The sequence below is a fragment of the Prenolepis imparis genome, unplaced genomic scaffold (genome assembly GCF_030444845.1).
Source record: "Prenolepis imparis isolate NDT839.2.m4 unplaced genomic scaffold, iyPreImpa1.0 SCAF_7, whole genome shotgun sequence".
NCBI classification, from domain to species: Eukaryota; Metazoa; Arthropoda; class Insecta; order Hymenoptera; family Formicidae; genus Prenolepis; species Prenolepis imparis.
Window position 1 is genome coordinate 4408489 of NW_028141165.1, and position 23476 is coordinate 4431964.

General features: G+C 39.0%; 2 protein-coding genes across 16 annotated transcripts in view; one reads left to right on the forward strand and one right to left on the reverse strand.

The window, feature by feature from the left end:
* The window catches only part of Fas1 (fasciclin 1 Fas1 domain-containing), a 226998-nt gene extending 220932 nt beyond the window's left edge, over positions 1-6066 (forward strand). For all 4 annotated transcript variants that reach the window (XM_083041586.1, XM_083041589.1, XM_083041588.1 and 1 more), the window contains one exon: positions 2805-6066. In XM_083041586.1, the coding sequence (XP_082897712.1) occupies positions 2805-3001 (197 nt within the window). In that variant the 3' untranslated portion in view covers positions 3002-6066. The remainder of the gene's footprint in view (positions 1-2804) is intronic.
* A 3600-nt stretch (positions 6067-9666) lies between these two features.
* Tmod (tropomodulin) overlaps positions 9667-23476 on the reverse strand; it is a 47820-nt gene continuing 34010 nt past the window's right edge. For 6 of the 12 annotated variants that reach the window (XM_083041593.1, XM_083041590.1, XM_083041594.1 and 3 more), the window contains one exon: positions 9667-11753. In XM_083041593.1, coding sequence (XP_082897719.1) covers positions 11689-11753 — 65 coding nt within the window. In that variant the 3' untranslated portion in view covers positions 9667-11688. The other 6 variants (XR_014425683.1, XM_083041597.1, XR_014425684.1 and 3 more) reach the window with 5 other exon arrangements.

Here is a 23476-nt window from a genome sequence, read left to right on the forward strand (position 1 = left end):
TTTCCAAAAATTATTACACGGTACCTTGTAAGAATCTCTCCGCGAGCGAAGATATCGCAGGATTTTTCTACTTTCTTCTAGGATCCCAAACCGCCAAACTCGCTGGATCCTGAAATCGTTAGATCCTTGGATGCTGCACCGGTTCTGATTTAGCTTACGAGTGATCGTATCGCTTTGCGCTTATGTACGATTTTTCAGTTTACGCTACGCTTACGTATATACGAAAAGGATCTACGAGCGGGATCTGGACGTGGGGAAGGCGAAGATCCTTTTTTTTCGAACTTCGCACGGCGCGAGACTGCATAGACCTCGTTCGCACTGAGATAAGCCATGAGCCGTCGATGCTTGGTTTAATTATTTCGATTTATTATTTCAATTATATTGCATTGCAGTCACTTTGCGCAGACGTTCTCAAACCGCGAGTCTCATCTCATTCGAGAACTCGCTCTTGTCACTTTTACGACGTTTGAGAGCATCTGCTTCCATAGTATATTTTCACGATCGAACTCGTTATTAAATGATATAAGAGTTTGCGTACATATAATGAAAAGCGTCCGCGAAAACGAGAGATTTTCGTTCTGATTTTCATGACCAATTAAAACGCGGATTCTCGATCCTGCGGGACGCGTTCACGCCTGTGGGCGACAATTTTCGTTATAGTCGCAGCTGGCACCCCCGGGGGTTTCAGCGCGAGGTCAAAAGTCACACCGAATCGAGAGAGAGGGGGAGAGAGAGAGAGAGAAAAAAAGAAAAAGAAGGCGACGTGAAAGAGAGCGAGATGGGACGAAACGTGCGGTACGCGAGAAACAAAAGCGTATTAATTGCGGCGAGGGCAACAATACTCATTGTGAACGGCGGAATTAATTACGACGAGGAGTACGCTCATTGTTGCGCGTAAATTAATTGCTACAACAACGGCAATAGGATATCATTACCTTTGTCGCGGGGAGAATGAGGAGATCCACCCCTCGTTGGGTTTCGCGATTCCTATTTATTGCGCGCCGAGAGACAACCGCAAACGTGTTTGCGCGATGTGTGGAATAAGGATTTCACCCTTTAGCCCGCGAAGAACGTGCAAACGCGACATCTTAAGAAAGAAAGAGAGAAGAGAGAGATGTCCTCCGGTAACGCTTACCCTTTTCCGTAATTTTAAGAAACCAATTATTTCACGAGAAAAAACAATTTGATTGTTTTTCGATCGTACGAGATTTTAATCTCTAATTGCGCTCTGTATGTCAAGCTGTGAAAAAACAGCTGTTTATCATTAACATGGAAATAAGCGGTGTAATAATGTGTTGCGTCGATCGATACCAAATTACAAATATTCCCTCGCTAATATTAATGAAACCGTCAGATAAACGAAACGGTTTACCAACAATTTTAACGAACCGAAGAGTATAATTTTAACGCAACATTTCGTTTGATTTGATTTGGAAATTGTTGAGGCAGCAACTAACTAACTAACTCGTATCGAGTTCCCGCTCCACTCGGCTACTTTTCACGTAAAGAGCGACGCGTGTAGACTACGGAAAGGGTTTCGTTTCCGGACGGACTGCTGCGAAGTGCAACGTCCACTTCCGCACGAGGTCCAGGAAATTCTCTTGCGGACTCTCGTAAACAGAGTCCTTTTCACTAGGGTTCCTACGCGAAGCGCGACGAATATTCGCGTCCGTACAGAATTTTCCACGTTGTTGGGAACGAGAAAACGTCCGCGAGAAACTACCGTCCGCGAAAAATATGTCGCCTCGCGAATATATATGTCATCGGCGATTTTGACGTTGAACGCGGAAACCGGAAACAAATCGCGCATACCATTATGGGCCGGAACCGTCGCGTCGATTTATTATGCACCTTTCGACCGCCATTTAAATGCAAATTCCATGATTATCCCCGGCGCTAATTGCTACGTGCCCAACCCGGCCATTCGCTCTCGCCTATGAGCGAATTTCCGAAGCGTTTCCCCGAAACCAGTCGCTTTAATTTCGCTCCGTTTTACGATCTTGCGTGGAGATTTGACGAGGATCACACGGAGCGAAAGATTCAGTTCGGTAGACGTCTTCGTTAACCGTTAAGGAAAAGGTGCTGAGTAATTGGAAAGAAAGTGGCGTTGGAATCACAAACGTGTTACCTCGAATCGAAAATTTTCTCCTATCTTCGATCTCAATTTTCAATCCAACATCTACTTTGACTTTAAGTGATATAAGAAGATTTTTTTGAAACTATATTTAATATAGTTTTATCCAAAGCTTCTCCTTTCAAATCTTTAAATGAGAAACAGTTTTACGATCTATTTGAGATGTAGCAATAAATTTCTATGTAAATTAAACTTGTAAAAATTTTTAGAATCCATAAACGTGAGAAAATTGAAATTGAAAAAGAGCAGCAAAATTTCGATTTGCGACTCGTTGAATTTAGCGATGATGAGAATTTTATTTACAATTTTTACGGCGCTGTTTGTGTGATTGTCTCTCATCACTAGATACTATTACTACATTTAGCTTTGTCAAGTATTGTTAGAGCGGTCGAGATTCTTGACTTTTCAATTTTTTAATCTATCGATTTTTTATTCCTTTAGCATCTCATAACATTGTCTTAAGACTTGTAGACTTGTATCTCTCCATCCATCCTCAAGTTATTAATTCGAGATCCGACGATCGTCGGGTCGAGAGAGCTTTGCATTTTGCATCGCAGCGCTCGCTTCTCAGTTACTCAAAATTCCTCCGTCCTGTACCCCAGTTTCCTCCCCCAGCATTTTCAGGTCTAGAGATCATCGTCAATCTCTCTTTTGATCTGTTTTTTTCTAGGCTACTTGCTGGACTGGGATGGCGGACAAAAGAGAATCCGTGTCGTGCGCCCGGACGTCGAGTGCACCAACGGGATAATCCACGTAATCGACGGGGTGTTTCTCAAGGATAGCGACGTGCGAGTGACGGGCGGCGCGTCGCTGGCCACCCTCGCGCCCCATCTGATCATGATATTGATAGTCAAGTGGCAATTGTAAGCAAACCTGGAATCGTGTCGCATCGTCTCGCATCTATGCAGGTGCGTCTATTAGGAATTTCCTTTGGGGCCGTTCTACGATCGTTTCTCGCGCGAGAAGCGGCGCCGGCGCGACGACGCGACGCGAGGAGGCGCCCGGTCGATCGTCCTGACGTTGCGTTGAATCGTAACTTCTCTTCGCGGACGCTCGTTACGGAGTGGACCAGGGGGAAAGGGGGGAAATAGTGAGAGTCACGAAAGTCTAAAGATCCGAGAATCCGCGAGACCGAAGATCTAGGGACCTAACGAGCCGAGGACAGCGGCGAGGATCGGAGGATACGCGAAGATTCGAAGGGGGATCTAGAGATCTGCGAAGAAGAAGACATTTGATGTTACAACGATCGCACGGGGGACGAAAGGGGGCGGGGGGGGGGGTATCTCATCGAGGAAACGACGGGAGGACGACCGAGCACTCGCGATCGCATGGCCTCAAAAAAAGCCAGGATAGCCTATTATTTATTGAGTAATCGTCCGTGGACGTAGCGGGACAATTTTACGGGTTAGAAGCGTTAATTGTACCAAATAAATGATTAATCGTACCAAGTAATCTAAATAAATTTATGGGGGAGGGACGGAGGGGCGTGAGAAGAGAGATGGGCAGGGAGGGAGAGGTGCAGATTTCGAGGAACCTACTTCGAGTACTATAAGGGCAACGACGGACTAGCATTTCGTACTACATCATGCGACTGTTTGTGAACGCACGAGATGCAAATAAAATCGCAGTTTGATTATCGATCGCCATTCTGTCTATTTAAATCGGTAGGAAATAGTATTAAAAAATTTACTCTTCTTCCATTGTTAAATCAATTTTAATTAAATTTCAATTAATCGAATAATCTCGATCGATCGATAATTATGCGATTGAATTTCAACCTCGCACATTGTTCTGTAGAGCCATAATAAGAACTTAATAATACACGAGAAAAATCCACGTAACATTGAGAACAAGACTTCGCGATTCCTTCGCGGAATCCTATACGATTTTATACGACACTAATCGTAAACGTAAAGTACGATAATCCTTTCCCTTTAAAGCGACGACAGTAATAAAGCCGAACGCAATATAATCGATCGTCCTTTTCGATTAAAGGCAGTAATAAAACCGAACGTGCAGTAACCGATTCAATTAATTAGCAAAGCGAGTAAGCGCTTTCAGAACAACAAATCCATCCACATCGAATCTTTTCGTTTTGAAGTTTCAATCAATTTCAAGATATTTCAGAATGTTCCTCGATCCTTGAAGCTTCAGAGTTTGGATCGTCGAATTTTGTCGGATCTCAGGATGCCCGTGGATTTTTTTAATAAGTCTAAATTTTCGGTTCTTCGACTCTTCAGATAAGATCATCTCGGACTCTTAGTAGATCCCACAGACTTTCGAATTTCCAGTTCTTCAGATTCTCGGGAATCGGTCGGTTTAAATAATTATTAAATAATTATATACGGCGTCGCGCTGTATCGATTCCGCAGTGGCCTCGGTGGCGAAATTGAATCGACACCGACGTATCTCGGGGTAAATGTTCACCCCGTTTAAGTAACGTCACTCTCTTCGAGATATCGTGTTCTTGACCCTTTCGTTGTTAAAGGGTTCACGGCATACCGCTATGTATCATATCGTATTTACATTGTCTACTTACCGAGAATACTGCCACGCATGTTGCGCGTATCGCGAGCTTGCGGACGAGTTTTTGTACGATTATTATTATCAAAGAGAGAAAGAGAGAGACAGGAGGGAGCGGTAGAGAGCTCTACCTTAAAAGCACAGCGATCCCTGGAAAAAATAGGCGCGTCAAGGTATTACACGAATTTAACAGAATAAATAAATAAATATCTCTCGAATGACGGATGCGCGAAGGCAGAAAAAGAGAGACGCTTGATTTCTTCGGCTTTCCTTAAATCTTGCAAGTTCTTTAGTAATTAAAAATGCCCTATGGTATTTTCTAGGGTTGAGTAAATTTAAAGAAATTAATAGGAAACCATATTCTGGAGAGAGTAAAAAGCAGCGTATTTCAATTAAAGAAATAAATTATTTAATTCCCCAGTTAGAAAAATTAAGAGAGAGAAAAATGGCAATGAATCGGAAAAAAGTCGAAGGGAGATATCGTTCAATTAATCCTACTGACGTTACAAAGACAATTCATCTACAGAATGAGTTCCTGTTCATTTCGTTTAATTCGCCTATTTTTTGCTCTTCTTTTTACGAGAACGGAAAGATATTCCGTGACCATATCTACTTTCGGTCCTACAAGCTTTATCGTTCCACCGTAATAATAATATCCTGATATAACTTTCCGCTCCCTCGACATCCATGCTCATTGCATTACACATATACACATACATACATATATACATACACACATACCCTGTCCGTCAAATAGCGAACTTACCGTTAAGACCTTAGCTGTATGCATGCAAGCAATAGCGAGAACCCGTCTCGAAAGAAAACTTTGACGAACGTGGCCAAGAAGAAACTGGTATAGACTTAGAAACGAAAATCAAATGATATTCGGATCGACGGGGAACCCTTTCGCTGCGCGAAATATTCTCTAGCCAAAAGTTTCGGCGAAGGAAAAATAAGTGAATACCTTCGAAACTTTTCACACAGACGTGACAGACATATATTAATCTTTGATGGCACCAAAATATTTCCTGGCTAGATACATTGTAATCGTGACACGGGCTACGCGAGGATTGATCTCCTTGGATTATTAAATTTTTAAACATTCCTTATATATCCTGGACTCAAAGAGACACGAAAGAGACGAAACTTTATTCGTTAATTAATCGGACATTCTCTTAGCGAATATTCCCGTGCAAGCTTATCTACCGAAGAATTGAATATTAAAGGATATTGAATATTAAAGAACAAACGGAGATTTCCAATTAGTTTCCGTCTTCGCTAAGAAAAAATCGATTTCACATTCTTTCACGAATAAAGTTTCGCTGCAAGCGTACGCTTTCTTCGCAGTGAAAGGGTTAAAGAAAAAAAAAAAAAAAAGGAAGAAAGGGAAACGAGTACTCGGCACGGAATACGTTCGAAGCTCGAAGGAGGATTGAACCTCGAAATTTCGTATCCTCCTTAAAGACGAAGCGGCAAGAAGCACAGGATAGTTCAACTGATAAAAACGCCGAAACCTAAATGAAAGACAATTGACTGATTGGATCGGTCGTTAAATTTCGCAACACGATACGGTGACTTGTTCGCGTTAGTCACGTATAAAAAGAGAATTTGTAATTAGCGGGCGCGCGTAATCGAAGCAGCCACAACCTTCTTCACGAGAACTTGATTTAACAAAAATAAAAAAAAGGTCGATGTTATACGTGTTGATATCAGTCTATACATATATATAAAGCAAATAAATAAAGATATATATAATAAACAGAGATATATATTAATGAGGAAGAAAGTATCGATTAAAGAAGAGCAAACCGAGAAAAGAATGATAAGGGAGAGAGAGAGAGAGAGAAAGAGAGAGAAAAAAACAAAATACATTATCAGATGATAACTTAAACTTGTTGTTGGGATGAATTGATATTACGAATTATTATTATTATTATTATTACAATTATTACCTATATAAAATATACATAAACTCTAATTAACACTGTTTGCTCGTTAGATGAACCAAAAAAAAAGAAAAAAATAGCGAAACTCTATTTCTCCGTGTAGATGTGTCTTAATGTTTCAGCTTGTTCGGCAGCCACACGCAGTCGAGAACTGTAAGAAAGTTGAGATTAGGGGCTGCCATAGGTCGAAGAGGGGATGTTTGAGGCAGGTACGCGGGAGACGAAAGATTTTTAATGCCACGCGAGACTTAAATTTTCACGCTCGTGAAACAAACGTCATACGGGAAAAAGACGCACACGCCGCCGGTGATGTTACTAATATTGTTGCAAAAAAGAATTATAAATTATTGAGTGGACAATCGTTTGCGCCATCCCCGACGAATCAGAGACAAGCCATATTTGTTTATAGTTTATATAAACGAATATTACGTCTTTATGCGCGAAGAGAGAATCGTACCGATGTACCTCGTTAAGGAATCTCGCGTTTTCAAAACGCATCTGAAGATTCGATTTTTTTCGACTCGATTCACCGCTGATGGCTGATGGCGATCGATTGGTCTTACGAAAGAAAAAAAAAAAAAGAATTACGTGAAAGTACAATTATGATTTCCAATTCGCAAAACGAAGCTATGGCGAACAGATACAGCTAAGCTTAGCTATCCTTACGAATAATTATTAATTATAAATATTAATTACGAAAAAAATGTAGAATTAGCCGCGCAATCCTCGTAGAAGTGAGTAGCAGATATTGCATGAAACGTTTGCTGAATCTGAATATCTGTAGATCTCTGAAAATCAATCGTGACTCATCGATCTTAGAAAGAATGTTGCGAGAAGGTTTGAATATAAAACTTTTATAGAAGTAAAATAATTTAAGGAACCGTGGATTTATATGGATCTACGGATGTTCAGGTTTCGGCGACGCTTATTAAGATCAAAATCCTATCAAAGTATCATCCCCATGCATTCCAACTTTAGAAGAAACTGTTTTGTTTCAAAGCGTTAATTATTAAGAAGACAGACGCGACGTTAATTGCAGCTCTTATATATAATCATTGCGGTAACGATCGTAATCCACATTTTTATTATCGCCATTTTTACTCTTCTACTACTCTGTTCCCATCTCGCGAGAACACTGGCGAAAATGATCGCGTACGTCCAGCATCGACAAGTCTCGCAAGGTTTCCTGTGTACAATACACATAAATATACACACATTCACACACACATACATACGTGCGCGCATTTAAAAGCTTCTCACGAAGGCAGACGTTCCCTCTGTCCTCGTTGTCGCACGACGAGTCACATGTTTCACATTCGTATCCAAGGGCTCGAAAATCCGAGATTCCTGGGATCCCCGTGGCTCTTACAAAGATCCCTCGAGATTTCCCTCGCGGTTGTCTTGAAAGCCTCGAGGATTCGAGGAGCCGACGATTTAAAGGACGCAAGGATACGCTACTGATTGCATTTACGCGCGTAGTCCAGGAACGGCACCAAAGTGTCGGGCCACGCGTCGCGACGTTAACGTTCGTTAGCCTAAGTACGGGGGTTTTTAAGCTTTTTAAAGTTACGGCCACATCGGGGAGAGCGCGCGACTCCCCGCTCTGGCGGCAGGTGATACCAGTAAGTGCAACCAGTAACTTAAGCACGTTACACACCATTACGGTAAATCATTAATATGTAAGGATATAGAGTACGTAAAGTGACATAAGGGGGAGAAGAGAGGAGAGAAAGGCGTAGGAGAGAGATCGTGGTTTTTAAAAATTTCGAATGCGAAGAGCGTATAACATAACGTGTAAACGATTTCGTATTTTAAGCGCCGGATAGGCGGGTTTCACAGAAATTACAACTGACTATTAAGGATTATTATTATTATTTATTAGCTCTATTATAAAATATATAATATAAATATATGTATATTATATATATAAATATACCTATACTATAGTAGGGGAAATCAAATTTTATGTACCACAGAGCTATTTGTATAAAAGACATTTGTTTCATCACACGATCATGAATTGACATCGCTGGACATTTAATTGCCACACTATCCGTCACCAGCCGACGATAAGATCTTAGTAACATATATTTTGGATAATTAATCTCGAGCAAAACTTCTAGTTTTTAATTATAGGATCTAGGTACATACGTATATTTGCATTACTTGTATTTTTCGTCAGAATTAGTTATTAAGTTTCTAAGTCACGCGCGCTTCTTGTCTTCGCGCAGAGGCGACGCTTTTAGCGATTTTCACGAAAGGATCTTGCGCTATTCGGGCCAATCCAATTTCCAAAGAAAAAAAAAAAGACGAAAGGAATGTATTCTCCGAGTTTGCGGACGAATAAACGGCGCATCAATTCTTTACTCGAGATAAAACATCAAATGAAAGATTGAAATGAAAATTCATGGATTTGATCATCAAAACAGGAAATATCTAAATCCTACGCAAAATCCAATATCTATAAAATCTCAAACATTTTTTTTATCAATTGACAAAAAAACATTCGTCGATTTTTTTTCACTTCAAAAAAGTCAGCCCTCGGGTTAAGAATTGATCAAGGCGATGGGAGGAAACAAACCCCTTTAAAAACCGTCATTCGTCCGGCGAACGTTCACTTCACTTGTATCTCGCTTCACTACACTGTGTAGATCCGATCGCTTTTGCTGTATGATTTTACAAAGAATAAAGAACACCTACAAGACACAGATAAGGAGAGATGTTTATTGAACAGTCCACGGCATGTCGCACAGGCCGGGGATAAAAGGTAAATATGTACGACGGTATGTATACATCGACATCGGAAGAAAAGTATTTTCTCGTTTATGCTGCGTCGCACAATTTTACATAAAAATATATAGCGACTCTCCCTGTGCATCTGCAACGCACAGCTCGAATCATTTGTCGACTAAAGAACTCGTCGCGAGACGATGTCGTTTTAATCCTTTGCGCGAATAAAGATTGAAGATTGCGATATTAAATTTTATCATCAATTTTCATTGATATCTCGCATGGATTTAACGGATTCACGGAAGTGTTGAATGAACGAAACGCAAGACGATGTCCTTTTCTCTCAGCAGCTTTTATTTAAACCTCGTGTTACAAGATAAGGCTTAGCAGCAAGGCTTTGATCGTGCGCGTGCATTTGAGTTTCGATACGTTGTGTATACGTAATGTGTGATGCGTGTAATAGAGTGAATAGATATGCGAATATGTTTACAATCAAGAATGCATTTGAAAGGCCGCGAGCGAGACAAATATGATTACAATATTCTTCCGCAAAATTTCTCTTCTCCTTCCGTCAACTATACGATCCAACTACGCTTCTCAAAAAGAACTTTGCACTTTGTCATTTATTAAAGAGCGCATTTTTTCGGTATGTCTAAAAAGATTTATACATTACGAAAATTTCATATCGAGTCTACAATATTTTACATCCGCGCGATAATTTTTCTACTCGTAAATAAACAAGTATATAGCGCAAAAGTATATTTTTGATCCGCGTACTTTCACATGGATTCAACAAGCTCGAGTATACAGCGTGTGTATGATCAATCGGCGCGTGATCTATCTTAGTAAAACTTTTCCGCGTTAATTATCTTCACCCACGCACTCCCGAACCCTTTTTCTCCCTCTCATCCGCACGCGCATGCACACACAGAGAGAGACAATTATGCCACCCTCTCTCACGCGCTAATAATCCACATTCCCTCTTTCGTTATAACACGTAGGTCACATTGATCGATTAGAAACGACATTGAAGACAATATGTACAGATTACATTAATATATAGTATACTAAATTAATCATTAATTTAAACAACGAGTTAGTACCTTATAGCGAATATTACAGTGAGACTTTATTATATGCCGAGCGGAACGATCGGGTATCGGTGGTATCGATATTTATTTTTAATAAAACATTTGCGCGTGTACTTCGCAGCTCCGATTAATTGATTTTAATGCCATGACGTTCGTACACATTATATGATGAACAAAGTTAATTAAAATACGGTTAACGATTGTTTACTTAAATGATGCAATGTGAAAATAATTAGAGAAGTCATTATTCTACGTTAATGATATCGAAATTATATCGATTCAATTATTTCAATTTTTTGGAGCGAAGAATGCATAATCTTTTCATATATCTATAAGTTTTCAATAAACTCATATATAAATATATTTCGATTACATAGTGACATATTAAAACCAATTGGACGTAGCTATTCGCTTATTTTGCATAAAAGACGATGAATTGTTCCATAACGATTAGGCAGTAGTGAGCAAAGAGATAGAACATGAATTAATAAGACATTTCCTTGACACAAAAAAGAAAAAAAAAAAAAAAAAGATGAACACAGAATATAGTTTGTACCCGATCGCTCAGTGGTGCGCTCGGGCAAAAGTTTGGTCGAATTAATTAAAAGAGAACTTCTCTTTCGTATATAAATATTTAAATAATCCAGTTATTAGATAGCCACGTTGAAGCGATGAACGGGAATCTTGGTGTACATTACGTTAAAAAATTATCCCGGCTCTTTTCGCGTCATTTTTCGTCGCGAACATTATTATCTCCGATGATTTAACAATTAGAAAGGACAATATTCGTCATATATATAAAATAACAGTACCGATATCGTGTGTGTGTCACATTCATACGACGGTTTAAATTTATTACATCATCATTAGAGCATCTTTCGCGCGATATAACTCTTGTGCAGGAATATATATTTATATAAATGTATATATATGTATTTCTTTTTAGAGCAACAAAGACGAGACACATTCACGCGTAATTTGTCGCACGCGAAGCTTCCGACAGCTTCACCTCCGCGATCAAGCATTTCGTTTCAAACGACCTAAATCGTCCGCGACGATTTTGAGATCCAGAGGATCCAGAAGCGTACAGAAGATTCCTGAGAATCTAAGGATTCGACACTGCGCTGTGGTATAGTATTGTGTGTTTGTGTGTGTGTATATGTGTGTGTGTGTACAGACCATTTTTTACGGCGCTTCGAGCTGCACCGGTGCATTATCGTCTTCGTCATTGTCGTCATCGTTGCCATCATCGTGGCGATCATCATCAATGCATCAAAGTCCAGCCGATGGTGTAGTTACGGGAAGCTCTTCCCATGCGACGCAGGCGATCTGCCAAAAGAAACACGTTCGAGGGAGCCATTACGGTGGGTCAGGGTGTTCCAGAGACTTGATGATCGACGCGAGGATTGGCTTGGAAGATCTTAAAACTCGATACTAATACGCACGGTTCTTGGACCATGTCATTCGCGAAATCAATTATTTAGATCAATGACTTTGAAAGAATGTGTGCGAGAGAAATTACGAAATCATTGACCGAGATCTCTGAATCTTCTTCCTAGATCCTCAGATGCGTGGATCGTCGAGCGTGACGATCGGATAAATAGGTACTGTGGCGAGATTATTTCACGCGACTTTAATTTATTTGAATTCGTTACGATTATTTCAAGAGTCACTTCTCTCAAATTAATAAAAATAATTTTGTACACTGAGAGAATTTTCTCTTAGAATTTATCCTAAAAATCATGGTAATCGTGGGACAATATGGTATGGAAAGAATTTTATGAGAATTTCTCTGATAAATATTTTATCACAATAAAAATAATATCTATCACAATAAAATATAAAACATGTTTGATTAATTTTATTAAACTGCATAGTAAAATCAATCAAACATGTTTTATATTTTATTGTGATAGATATTAATCAGAGAAATTCTCCACGATTACTATGATTTTCAGGGTAAATTCTAAAAGAAAATTCTTTCTGTGTATAAAAGCACAATTTCTCGAATTAAATTTCAGTTTCTGAACTTGTATTAGACACCCCCCTAACAAATACTCGTCGCGAAAAATAAATGGACAAATATGGAACGATGGAAATAACAATATAACACAGAACATCTTGGGACGTAATATATAATTCTCTGTAGGCGCGTAGGCGTAGAAGCTTCGTCGCAAATTGTCGTCGGGTCAGAACCGGTTGTTTAAGCTCTCAGAAAATAAGTACAAAAAAATCTTGGATAATCTGCAGATCCTTCGGATGGGAGTAATTCGCAGCGCTACGCGGACTCTTCCCGGATTTCCCTTTTTTCTTTCTCGTTACTACGTGCCAGTCGTAAAGCAAAAGTAATTAACGCGCGTGCTATGTCAAAACATTGCCGTGGCGATAAAACAGTTTACGCATCAGACGCTTATATACATACATATATATATATAAAGCCAGCCGCATTAATTCGCACGAAGAACATTACATCTCGACATGTATGTGTATGTGTGACCGTATACCTGATACGATTTACGCGCCTCCCTTCAATGTGCGATGAGTAATCTTGTGGAGGCAACAAATTTCGTGCCGGCGTTAATCTTCATACCGCGTGCACATAAAACGGAAATTATATCATTTCAAATTATAACGTTATGCGCAATCGCTCGCGCGATCGTTAAATCTCGTTGTGCAGCGATTACGCTAATATCGCGTCATTTATTAATTACTAGATTATTTTAAGAATACATCATTGTTGCGTTAATTCTAAATAATACGAAAGATACGCGGTATTTTCTTTCTCTTCCGTCATCGTTATACGTTTGTCAAGAAGAATCGAGAGTCTCTCTCTGTCGTCACTTCGTATTTATAGCGATATTTTTATTCAAGCTCGTGATAAAAACAGGCGCGCTTCTCCCGATAAATCTCGTTCGACTCCCGCGAACAAAATCGCGAGGAAAACCGGTAGTAGTTTCGATAGAAATCAGATTTATTGACGCGGCGTGTTCCGCAATTTTTTTGCCGATTAGGGAACGGCTGCGTCCGTCATACGGAGATAAACGATTCGCGCCCAAGAAAAGTTTAGAGATCCGAATTGCACACGAGGGACGCGTTAAAAGGCAATGTTGGACGCTGTATTTATTCACCATTTCTCTCGCGCGAAGAACTTTATCGTTTTCTTGCATTTCGAGTCGTCGATTGGATGCACAAACCTACAATACGAGTATATTATAAATAAAACACGTACGTTATTCATTATCATTGATAAAATTGGATACTTGTGATTCGCGACGCGGGATGATTCACGGGGGAATGATTTCCTAATAATGCAACATCCGTGTCGGCTTTTGCCGACGTTGTACGACGACGCGATGTATTAAGTAAACAACCGCATTCTGCATTTAATGGGGAATTAATTATCACGAAACGCGCGAGAGATGCCGAGCCAGAGCGTGTAACTGAGTTCATCCCCCGCGCGATGAAAGCACGATGAGCCGTTGTAGTATAATTTATTATTCTCGTAACGTTCTCTCTCTCTACACGCGGACCAAGTGTAGTACGTTAGGGAGTAATTAGTTTAACCGTCGAACAATCCCCTCCCTCCCGTAGCAGTAGTTTACGTTGCCGATTACATCATCGTCGATTTTTCGGCAGCGCCCGGATGTTCGCACGAATTTTTCCCGACCGTCCCGAGCGCGAATAATTAAAAGCGGATACGGTAAATACGGTTAATTACGCCGTTAATCAACCTCGCGATTGGAGTGTGTGACGCCGGAGGGTCGCAATTTCGATACGCGAAAATTTTCAAGAGAGAGAGATGAAAGTTTGGTTCGAAAATATCCACGCGTTTCTCGATATGATTTTTCGAAATGTTTTTAAATGAAAATTTATAATCACGTTTTTGAGATTGCGCCAAATGCGTGCGTGGATTTTATTTCTTCTGTAGACAAAAGAAATAACTCGCTTTTATTTTTTTCCAAGCTTTAATTCCGCAGCTGCTTGTTTATCGCGATGTAATTACGACAAATAAATCCTAATAATCACGATCGAATCGAGATACTATTACGAGCGGTTAAACTATTGGTGAGAAAAAACAGACAACTCGGCAATCTTTCTCTTTTTCTCGATACGACGACAGCTTCTCTATGGAACTAGTAAAAAAAAGATAGACGAAGAAGAAACTCGTGGAGAGCTTCCGAGACAGCCAACCGTCGAGCTTTTCACGCTCGACTGATGCGTCCCTAGATTTTATCTTCCTCGAAAATCCCAAAGTACTTCCATCATATTTTCTTACTGTTTCTCTCTTCCCGATCCTCGCCCTGTCCTTCTCTCCCTCACCCCTTCAATCGCGAAAAAAAAAAACATCGCTACAACCGCCTTAGAAATGTCGCTATCCTGTTTTTCCCCTTTTTCCTGTCCCCGATGTTTCCTCCTCTCCCTGTCGGCGGTCTGTTTATCTGTTCCAGGATAATTCGGATCCCCCAATATAGAACGAGCCACTTCGTCAGAATTTAATGCACCGTAAAACGAGGCTGGCTCCACCCTCTCGTTCTCTGTCTCCGCACTTCCGAAGTCGCGACTGAATCCGCTTTATCATTACCGCTGCAGTTGCGCGCGCGCGTACGATTTTGGGGGATGGGAAAGGGACTCTTGAAGAAATCCGCTCGCGGGATAGGTAGCCGAGATAGGTAAAGCCGACGAAAGCTTAGAACCCCCGCTTGATAGAGAAGCTGCATCTCATCTTTCGATGAGAGTTTTACCAACTCGGTGCGTCATAGGTGCGATTACGTCGGCAATTTTTGACTATCTTTATCGTTAGTGCCAGATCAAGTTTTTCGATCGTCAAGAAAAAATCCGTTTAAATTCTTTCAAAAATCTATTTCAATATTATTATAAAAGTATGTATATATTATACATAAATATCTAACTAAGTTCAGCTGTACACGAAACTATGTATATATCTAAAACATTCATTTATAATTAGGAATCTTCTGCATTGCATTATTGATTTACGCGTTCGAATTTGATAAACGAGAGATTCTAGCTTTATAGCCGAATATCAATTAAATTATTAAAATATACAGATCTGATCACAGACGAGAACGAAGAAATATTTGGTTTCACTAACGCGTAGGTGCGAATAAACTCGTGCATTTGAACGGATCCATATCAAAAAGCTCGCGATTCGCTCCGCGAACACGCGTATGACGGATTGTGCGCAAGTTTATTTCGAAAAATTGACAGACAGATACCGAAATAACAGAAAAAAAGAACAAAAAGACCGGAAAGAAAGAAATGGTAAAATGGAAGAATAGCGCCTGTCGATAGAAATTCGAGGCAATCTATTCGGTAATTGAAGCTTCCATTATTTTTCCGACAAAGCTGCGTACAACCAACACTTTTCGTCGATTCTGTTGTTTCCCGCGTTTCTCTGCGTTTTGTATTTTTTATTATTTTTTCTTTTTTTTTCTTTTTATAGGTCAATGTTTCTAAAATTGTACCTCGGAAAAACCCTACTCTTCTTTTCGAAATAAAAATGAAAAAATAAAGATAAATAAATGTCCTTGTGTGACGTTTTAAATTGAAAAATTGCGTCTAAAATCTCGCGTGCGTTATGACTTTAATAATAATAATAATATTAAGTCGTTCAACATTTCCATCTTTCATACGACGAGTAATATTTTTTTCACAACGAGTTGTAACAGAATTTTTAATATATTTTTTCGTGTCTCGCCATACAGTACCGTATTATCCGATCTTCAGAGAAAATGTTCCTTTCACTTAATCGCAACAAATTAGTAGTCTACTTAAACATCAGTAATATCAGGACAAGAGTACGTTTCTCCATGCTCTAACGGTGCATTAAGTCATTAATTACTATTAACGTGAAACCCCGATGCTATCCTTGTACTAATTGTGTATAATGTGCTATTGGTTAACACATATCTCGTTAACACATTCCGCGTGTGCAATATTCCAATTTAATGCAGGTATATATAGATAGTAATCGTGTTAATTATAGTTGGCTATATAGGAGATGCAGTTGTATGCTACAGTGCCTATATATCTTGGGGATGCAAACATGTAAATTACAATACCAAATATAAAGAAATACTAACAACATGTTAATCGGTGATGCATTCCTAAAATATAAATAAGAGAGTATCAAAAAATGTGTGAAATATAAAGATACACGATGTACATCATCCATGAGAGAGAATATCAACTTTGCTGCAAGATATTGTCTATAATAACATTTTCTTAAACGTACATTATAAGTGTATAGTTTAAAAAATTATTTCTAATGCAATGGAAAGAGAGTCATATAGAGCTTGTGCATATCGAGATATATTGAAATGGAGCTACATTTTAAAAATAAAAAGGTGAAACTTTCGAATTGCAATCTGCGTTTATCCGCGGCAACAAGCGATTCCGGGTAGCTCGAGTTATGTATGTATAATAACTGCGGCTAATCGAGGTAAGCTTGAAAAAAGTCACGGTGCCTACAGTGTGCTAAGCGTACCATTATATCGGATAATATGCGACCCTCGCAATATAGCAGAAGCTTGCATGCGTGCTTATAAATGCATATCGGCGCAATCGCGACGAATTTAATCGGCCGGCCGACACGAGACCGCGCGCGTAAAAGGGGGTCCGATAAAAAACCGGGAGTCTTGGTGAAAAATATTTGTCGAGCATTCACCACGCTCGTAATATTTCGGGTCGTTATCGCGGAATGGAAGATTTACTCTCTCTCGTTTGCCCCCGGTTCGATATGTCCCCGTCTGCAACAGCAGCTGCAATAATAACAGGCGCTGCGAAGTTGCGATTCTCGAAATTCGCGCAACGAGAGAAAGAGAGAGAGATCTCGGCATCAAGCGCGCGATTTACCGTCAGAACTTTGTCAGTTGAAGAGTACCGTGCGAATTATTATCAGTTTGCAGAAAGTAACAATATGCTTTCCAGTTGTGAAGTATAATATTTAGCAAGTAAACACGTGTCAGAACTTTTGATGATACTTTTAACGACCGATTTAGAGTAAAATACCGTCCACGTAACGCAGTTAATTAAGCTTTAATTAACAAAATATTTAATACTAGATAATTAGCAAATTCCGGAACGCGGCGCTCTCTTTTGAAATTTTTTACACCAAGGAAAAAATTCTATCATTAAAATTTAAGCCGAAAAATTCTGAACGAAAACGTTTCGAAAAGGAAAATATAGTTGAATTAACGCGCGCGTTTAATAATTTTCCCATATATGATTATGTATTTCCAACAAAAAATAGCGGGAATTTGGGAGCGCAGGAGAAATTGGAAGCTTCGTTCAAAGTTCGCGCTACTGTTGCTTTATCCAGAAGCAGCGATTAATAATTCGGTATCATCGCGGCATCGTCGAAATTGTCCCGCCGTTCAATTTCGCGAATCGCGCATCGCGATGCACAAATGTAATCAAGCCGCAGAAGGAGGGAAAAGTATGCATGTGTGTGTATGTTGCACAGATGCATACATATATAAGCGTTCTGTAACTCAGAGAAAACTCATGCAACGCGGATGCACGACGAATATGTACAGCGTGTCACGTAGAGGGATGTAAAACACAGCAGGGGGAGGAAACGAGCAAACGAGAAACGGAGAAATGCGATTAAGCGACAAAGTAGTAGTACGTTGCGTGTTATTTCGATCTCTCGACGATTGCCGCCAGTCTCCACATCAACACGACATATATATGAAATAATATCTCCTCTCCGCGGTCCCGTCGATCCTATGCAAATTTCGCCCCCCAGCAAATTTCACCGCCGTGCAGTTATTCTCCGAAAAATACTCGACGGTCAATCGCGAGGTAGCGATTCGTAAATAGAATGATTAGATTATTCAGATCTAATCATTGCGCGACGTTATAAAAAATTCGCAAACGTTATAAATAATTCGTCTCAATTAATCGGATTAGTTTATTTTGAATTAAAATTCAAATTGACACTCTAAAGAGAAGGGATATAATCTGGCGTTTCGTATTATTATAGAATGGAATTCATTAAAAATTAATATATTGACTGTCGTGAAATTATTTGTCAATTATTCACAATAGTTAAATTAATCTGTGCGTAATTAACTTCAAATAAAATTGTTAATACTCTTAATTTGGAGGGATAATCTCACGTTTCACTTAAATTTAAAGAATGATTATTAAGAATATCGAATGTCGTATAAATTTATCTGGACAGCTGTGAGTTTCAACTGACAGTCCATATTTTTAAGGGATTACAATTTTACATGAAAAAATCCTCAATTTATTTATTATAAAATGATCGTTAAAAATATCGACCGTGGTGCAACTTATTCAAGAATTCGCAAATGTATATAAATTAATTGAAGCTGTGAATAAAATTTACAATGACAGTCGAAATTCGAAGGGACAAAATTCTTCATTTAAATTTATCATTATTATGTTGAATTTTTTTTTTATTTGTAGTTGTAAATATTTCATACATCTTGACTTCTTTAAGAGAGTCGGTCACCATACTTATAAATCCGAGGGATCGAAAGCCTCGGAAACGAAGAATTCTCCGATTCATATTCCCGTATACACAATAGCGAATAGAGTCGAGTAACATAGACGTGCTATTTTTCATCTCGCCATCGCCGTCCCATTTAGCATTTCCTCGCGAGAGACACGAAGAGAATTGTCTTGGCAAACGACAGGATAAGAGTAGGTTAAGCCTTTAAAGCAGTGACACAGGCGGTAATGAGATCGGTCGACATGTGCGCGCGAAGGAGTATACATTTATAATATAATATATATATAGTGCATAATGTGTATGTGTGTGTATATATTATATATATGTATATATATGTACAAAATAAAATACCTAGGCGAACGCCATTTCGCGTTAAGATGTTGCCACCCCGAGCCGGGACTGCCGTACTGCAACAGACACCCGAAACACTGTCATCATATGCGTTTAGCAAATAAAAAAAGAAAAAAAAAGATACTTTACCGATCCGATGCATGCCGGTAAAGAATATGCAAGAAAACGAAAAAAAAACAAAAAAACAAAAAAAAAGCATAACAAACGTATCGCTCGACCTGCGGTGGTATCCGAGAAGTGCGATTGTACCAATTTAATCCGATTCTCAATCCTTTTAATTAAGGAAAAATCCTCTATCGCGAAAGTTTAATGGGCATTTACGATCAACAATATCTTCTATTATTTTTTATCTTAGCAATTTCTTTGATTTTTATCGAAATTGTCGCTGCGCGTTAAATTCCCGCGGACAATCGCGGAATTATCATCGCGTATATCGGACAAAAAAGCGCGATATCTCGCAATCTTTGTGAAACAATCGTCGGGCGATTTACCCATTTATCCGGGGCGATGTTGCGAGATCGATTGTTGCCGGACAAAAAGCACATTACATGATTAAAGGAACGTACTGCGTACACCGGATAGTAATCCACGCCCGTAAAATAGTAATCCCGCCCGCGTGGCAGGAATAACGCACGGCAGAGACGTAAAACATCCTCCCGCGCGGATCACGCGTCGCTTTTTAATTGTCTTTCGTTCTCGCTGCGGTCTCGCCAAATTGTTTCGCTATATCGGGCGAAACGGCAGATTCCATCGTCGACACCGCAATTTTCTTTTTATGTCGCCCGCGATTAAACGAGCGCGCCGGTTTTTTTTTTTTTTTACCAACCTCGTTGTTATTAAACTCGAAAATTCGACTGTACGTATTATGCACATTCGTATAGATTGTTCAAAAAATGTATACATTTTTATTTTATTGAGTCGGTAAAATTGTTTTTAAATTTTTTAGTCAAAATTAATATTAAAATTAAAACACGCGATTTTGAAGCGCACTTTAGTTTTAACGCATATATAACAATGACGGGTATCGTATTTTCGTTTTATTTTATACGCCTCTCGTATTCGCCTCTCGTATTTCGGTCGAGCGACACCATGGCATGCCTTAAAATACAATATAAACCAATCTCGCGAGCTGCTCTTTGCATCAATGTTAAGAGTCCTCGAGTTCCTTATACAATTACATTCCACGGGGAAAAAATTGCGAAGAAAAAATTTCGCAATCTATTCCGGTTTATTCGCCGAGTCATTTTCTCGTGGTCGATAATTCATCATCAACTCGCAATTATTCTCGCATGTCTAGCAATATCGAATGGAGATTTAAAGATCCCGTAATTTATCGATGCTCGAGGCGCACTCGTCCTGGTTGCGTTCCATTAAATTTTTTGCTCGGCTTTGCCTTTACAGACCGGGACAACAAAGACATCTCAAAGTATCTAAAGATTTAATACGCTTTACGAATAGCTTTACGAACTCATACGTAAACGCAAAAAGCAGCTCGATAGCGAGAGGTGGTAAATTTTATGTATATATCTTTGATGTTAGTTTGGTGGAAGAATCTTCCGTAAAAAATTGGCAAAGACAGACACAACGGCGTAATATTGTTGTTAGTCATCAGCCAGCCAGATGCGAGAATCATTAATCTAATGCACGTGTTCTCCACAGATTTTTTATTCTCAGGAGGAATATTTTTAGTCTACGTTGCGATAGAAAGAAAAATCGCAGAGAGCAGAAAAAACTTGTCTAACAACTTAACAGCGAAAGAAATAATCTTTCAGAGAAGTGTAAAACATCTCACCATCGTCGACGTTGATGTATAATATTTCGTTGCCGAAATGAGACGACGGGACGCATCGCGCAAACGAATATTACGAATATCCACGATATGAAATCCGTGAAATTTCGTTAAATATACGCGTTAAATACGCGATATAATCGCATCGAACGGTTTAAATGAGAATCGTGAAAATTATTGTAATTACACTCCGCGCAGTTAAATTCTTGGTCCCGAATAATCCGCGCGAAGCTGCAGAATAATCGGGTTCAAAAACGATACTGATAATGATATCGAAAAAATTAATATCTTCTTCTTAATGTGAATATACATATGATTCGAAAAAAACGTATAAAATTTTAATAGAATAAATCATAAAATTGTTATTCAAAGATTATATGGCTTTTCATTAATTTTAAAAAAAGATAAAATACATTATATAAATAGTCGTCAAATTTTATTTTCTATTAAAATGAATGACACAATGCACCATTCTACTCTTCGGAATATTTAACCAGTTAAATTTAGAGCAAAAATTTTCGTTAAAAAATATATATATCTGCATTATTTTTTTAATAATAACAGAATCACGTAAACGTAACGAATGCGTTAATAAAACTCAACATGTAATAATTTATACGGTTTTTACAGACTATACTTGCAGTTTATTTTACTCTCGGATGCAATGTGTATCTTTAAAGATACAAGTTACGAGCGAGATATATCTTTCTGCCAAATAAATCCCATGCAATAAAATCCATTCGCATCGACAACTAACATTTTATGTTACGTAGCACCGCGCAAGATATTATTTTAAAAGGCCATACGCACGATTCGCGATAAAAATTAACAATTTTGCGGCGGATGCGCAAGCATTCGCAGACTCATTAACGCGTCGTTATGAAAATCTCCGATGAAAAAGTAAATTGTCCTCTCAATTCAGCGATTTGCATTTTGTTTAAAAATGACACCTCTACGATACGCGCGCTTTGTCATCGTTATGACACCCAGTGCCGATCTAGCGCGTCATAAAATCTCGCAAAAAATAAAACCCGACAATACGCACGTGCACAATTCAAATATTTTCAAAATTATAAAATTATACTTGTCGGGAAAGAAAAATTCGCAATTTAAAAAATGAAATAAATAAAAATTCGAGTATCCAGTTCAGAGATAAATATAAGAGAACCTCTAGAAAATTTTAGAATCTCAAAATATACTAAATTAGCAAAGAAGAAATATCACGATCAAAGGATCCAAAAAAATACTTATTTGTACAAATCTCGAGATTTTGAAAAATTCAAGGCTTCCGAAAACCGAATATGCTTTCACGTTTTTATAAAAATATCCGACGCTTTGAGATTTTTTTGGCATACCCATTTTAATTATTTCGAAAAGAGAAGAAAAGAAGATTATTCATCTCTTTTACGAGAAAACTCGATTAAACTCGTTAGATGGACGAGAGCGTATAATTGAACGGTGCTCGAGAGAAGAAAAAAAAAATCCCCGCGCGAATAGTTCAGACAACGATTCACTCGGTATGAGACGTCAGTCAGATTCGGTTTGCACCAACGTCGGCGTGTGTTAAGCTGTCTTCGTGCTGACGGGTTAACGTCGGCAGGATGTCACGCGAGGCGAATAAAGCTCCTAGGAGCCTCGCTTCTGTGGAAATTAACGCGTCACGACTTCATCGCGTTTGATAGGATGCATCTAACTCCATTGCATCGCAGGAAGGTGCGAAGCAACGGTAATGATGATGGTGATGTGCGTACATCGAAATGCAAGACGCTCTAAAAATCACGCAACCCTCTTCGATAAATGAAACCCGACTTAATATTATGCGGCTATAATTATAAGGTCTATTTAATTTTATTCTTCGAGATCAATCATACGCCGATAGGCTTAAAAGAATAGCATTAAGCATTTATATATAAATTGCATCATCGCTTCTCGAAATGAAGCATCGAAATCGAACTTGACGAATCTATTTCGCGAGATTATTTGCGAAAGCGCAAAGTGTTGCAAATCTCTACAGAAATATATTATCTGTCATGTCTCGTTACGAATACGATGAATATTCTATTTTCGATCTATTTTTCAACACACTGGCTACGTTTTTTTTTTCGTGGCGCAATTTGTTTAATAAAAAGCCATGTTAGTGAAGCTACAAAAATAGCGTTGGCGTTGGTTAAACTTTCCCCGCGCGAGAGGGAAAGATGCAGCTCATTCTGCTGACGGTCTACCACACACCGGGTAGCTACCTTTCATTGAATCAAGGCAGGTTTCCTGTGGTTCATGTTAAAGAATCGGAACTGTAGCCGCAACGATAGATCTTTCCGTACTGTTGGGAAAGAATAGGTGTCGTAAGTATATATATCGCAGCTTGCAGAATCTATATCGTCGTAGAAGGTAAACGCTCGCGATAAGAGAGAT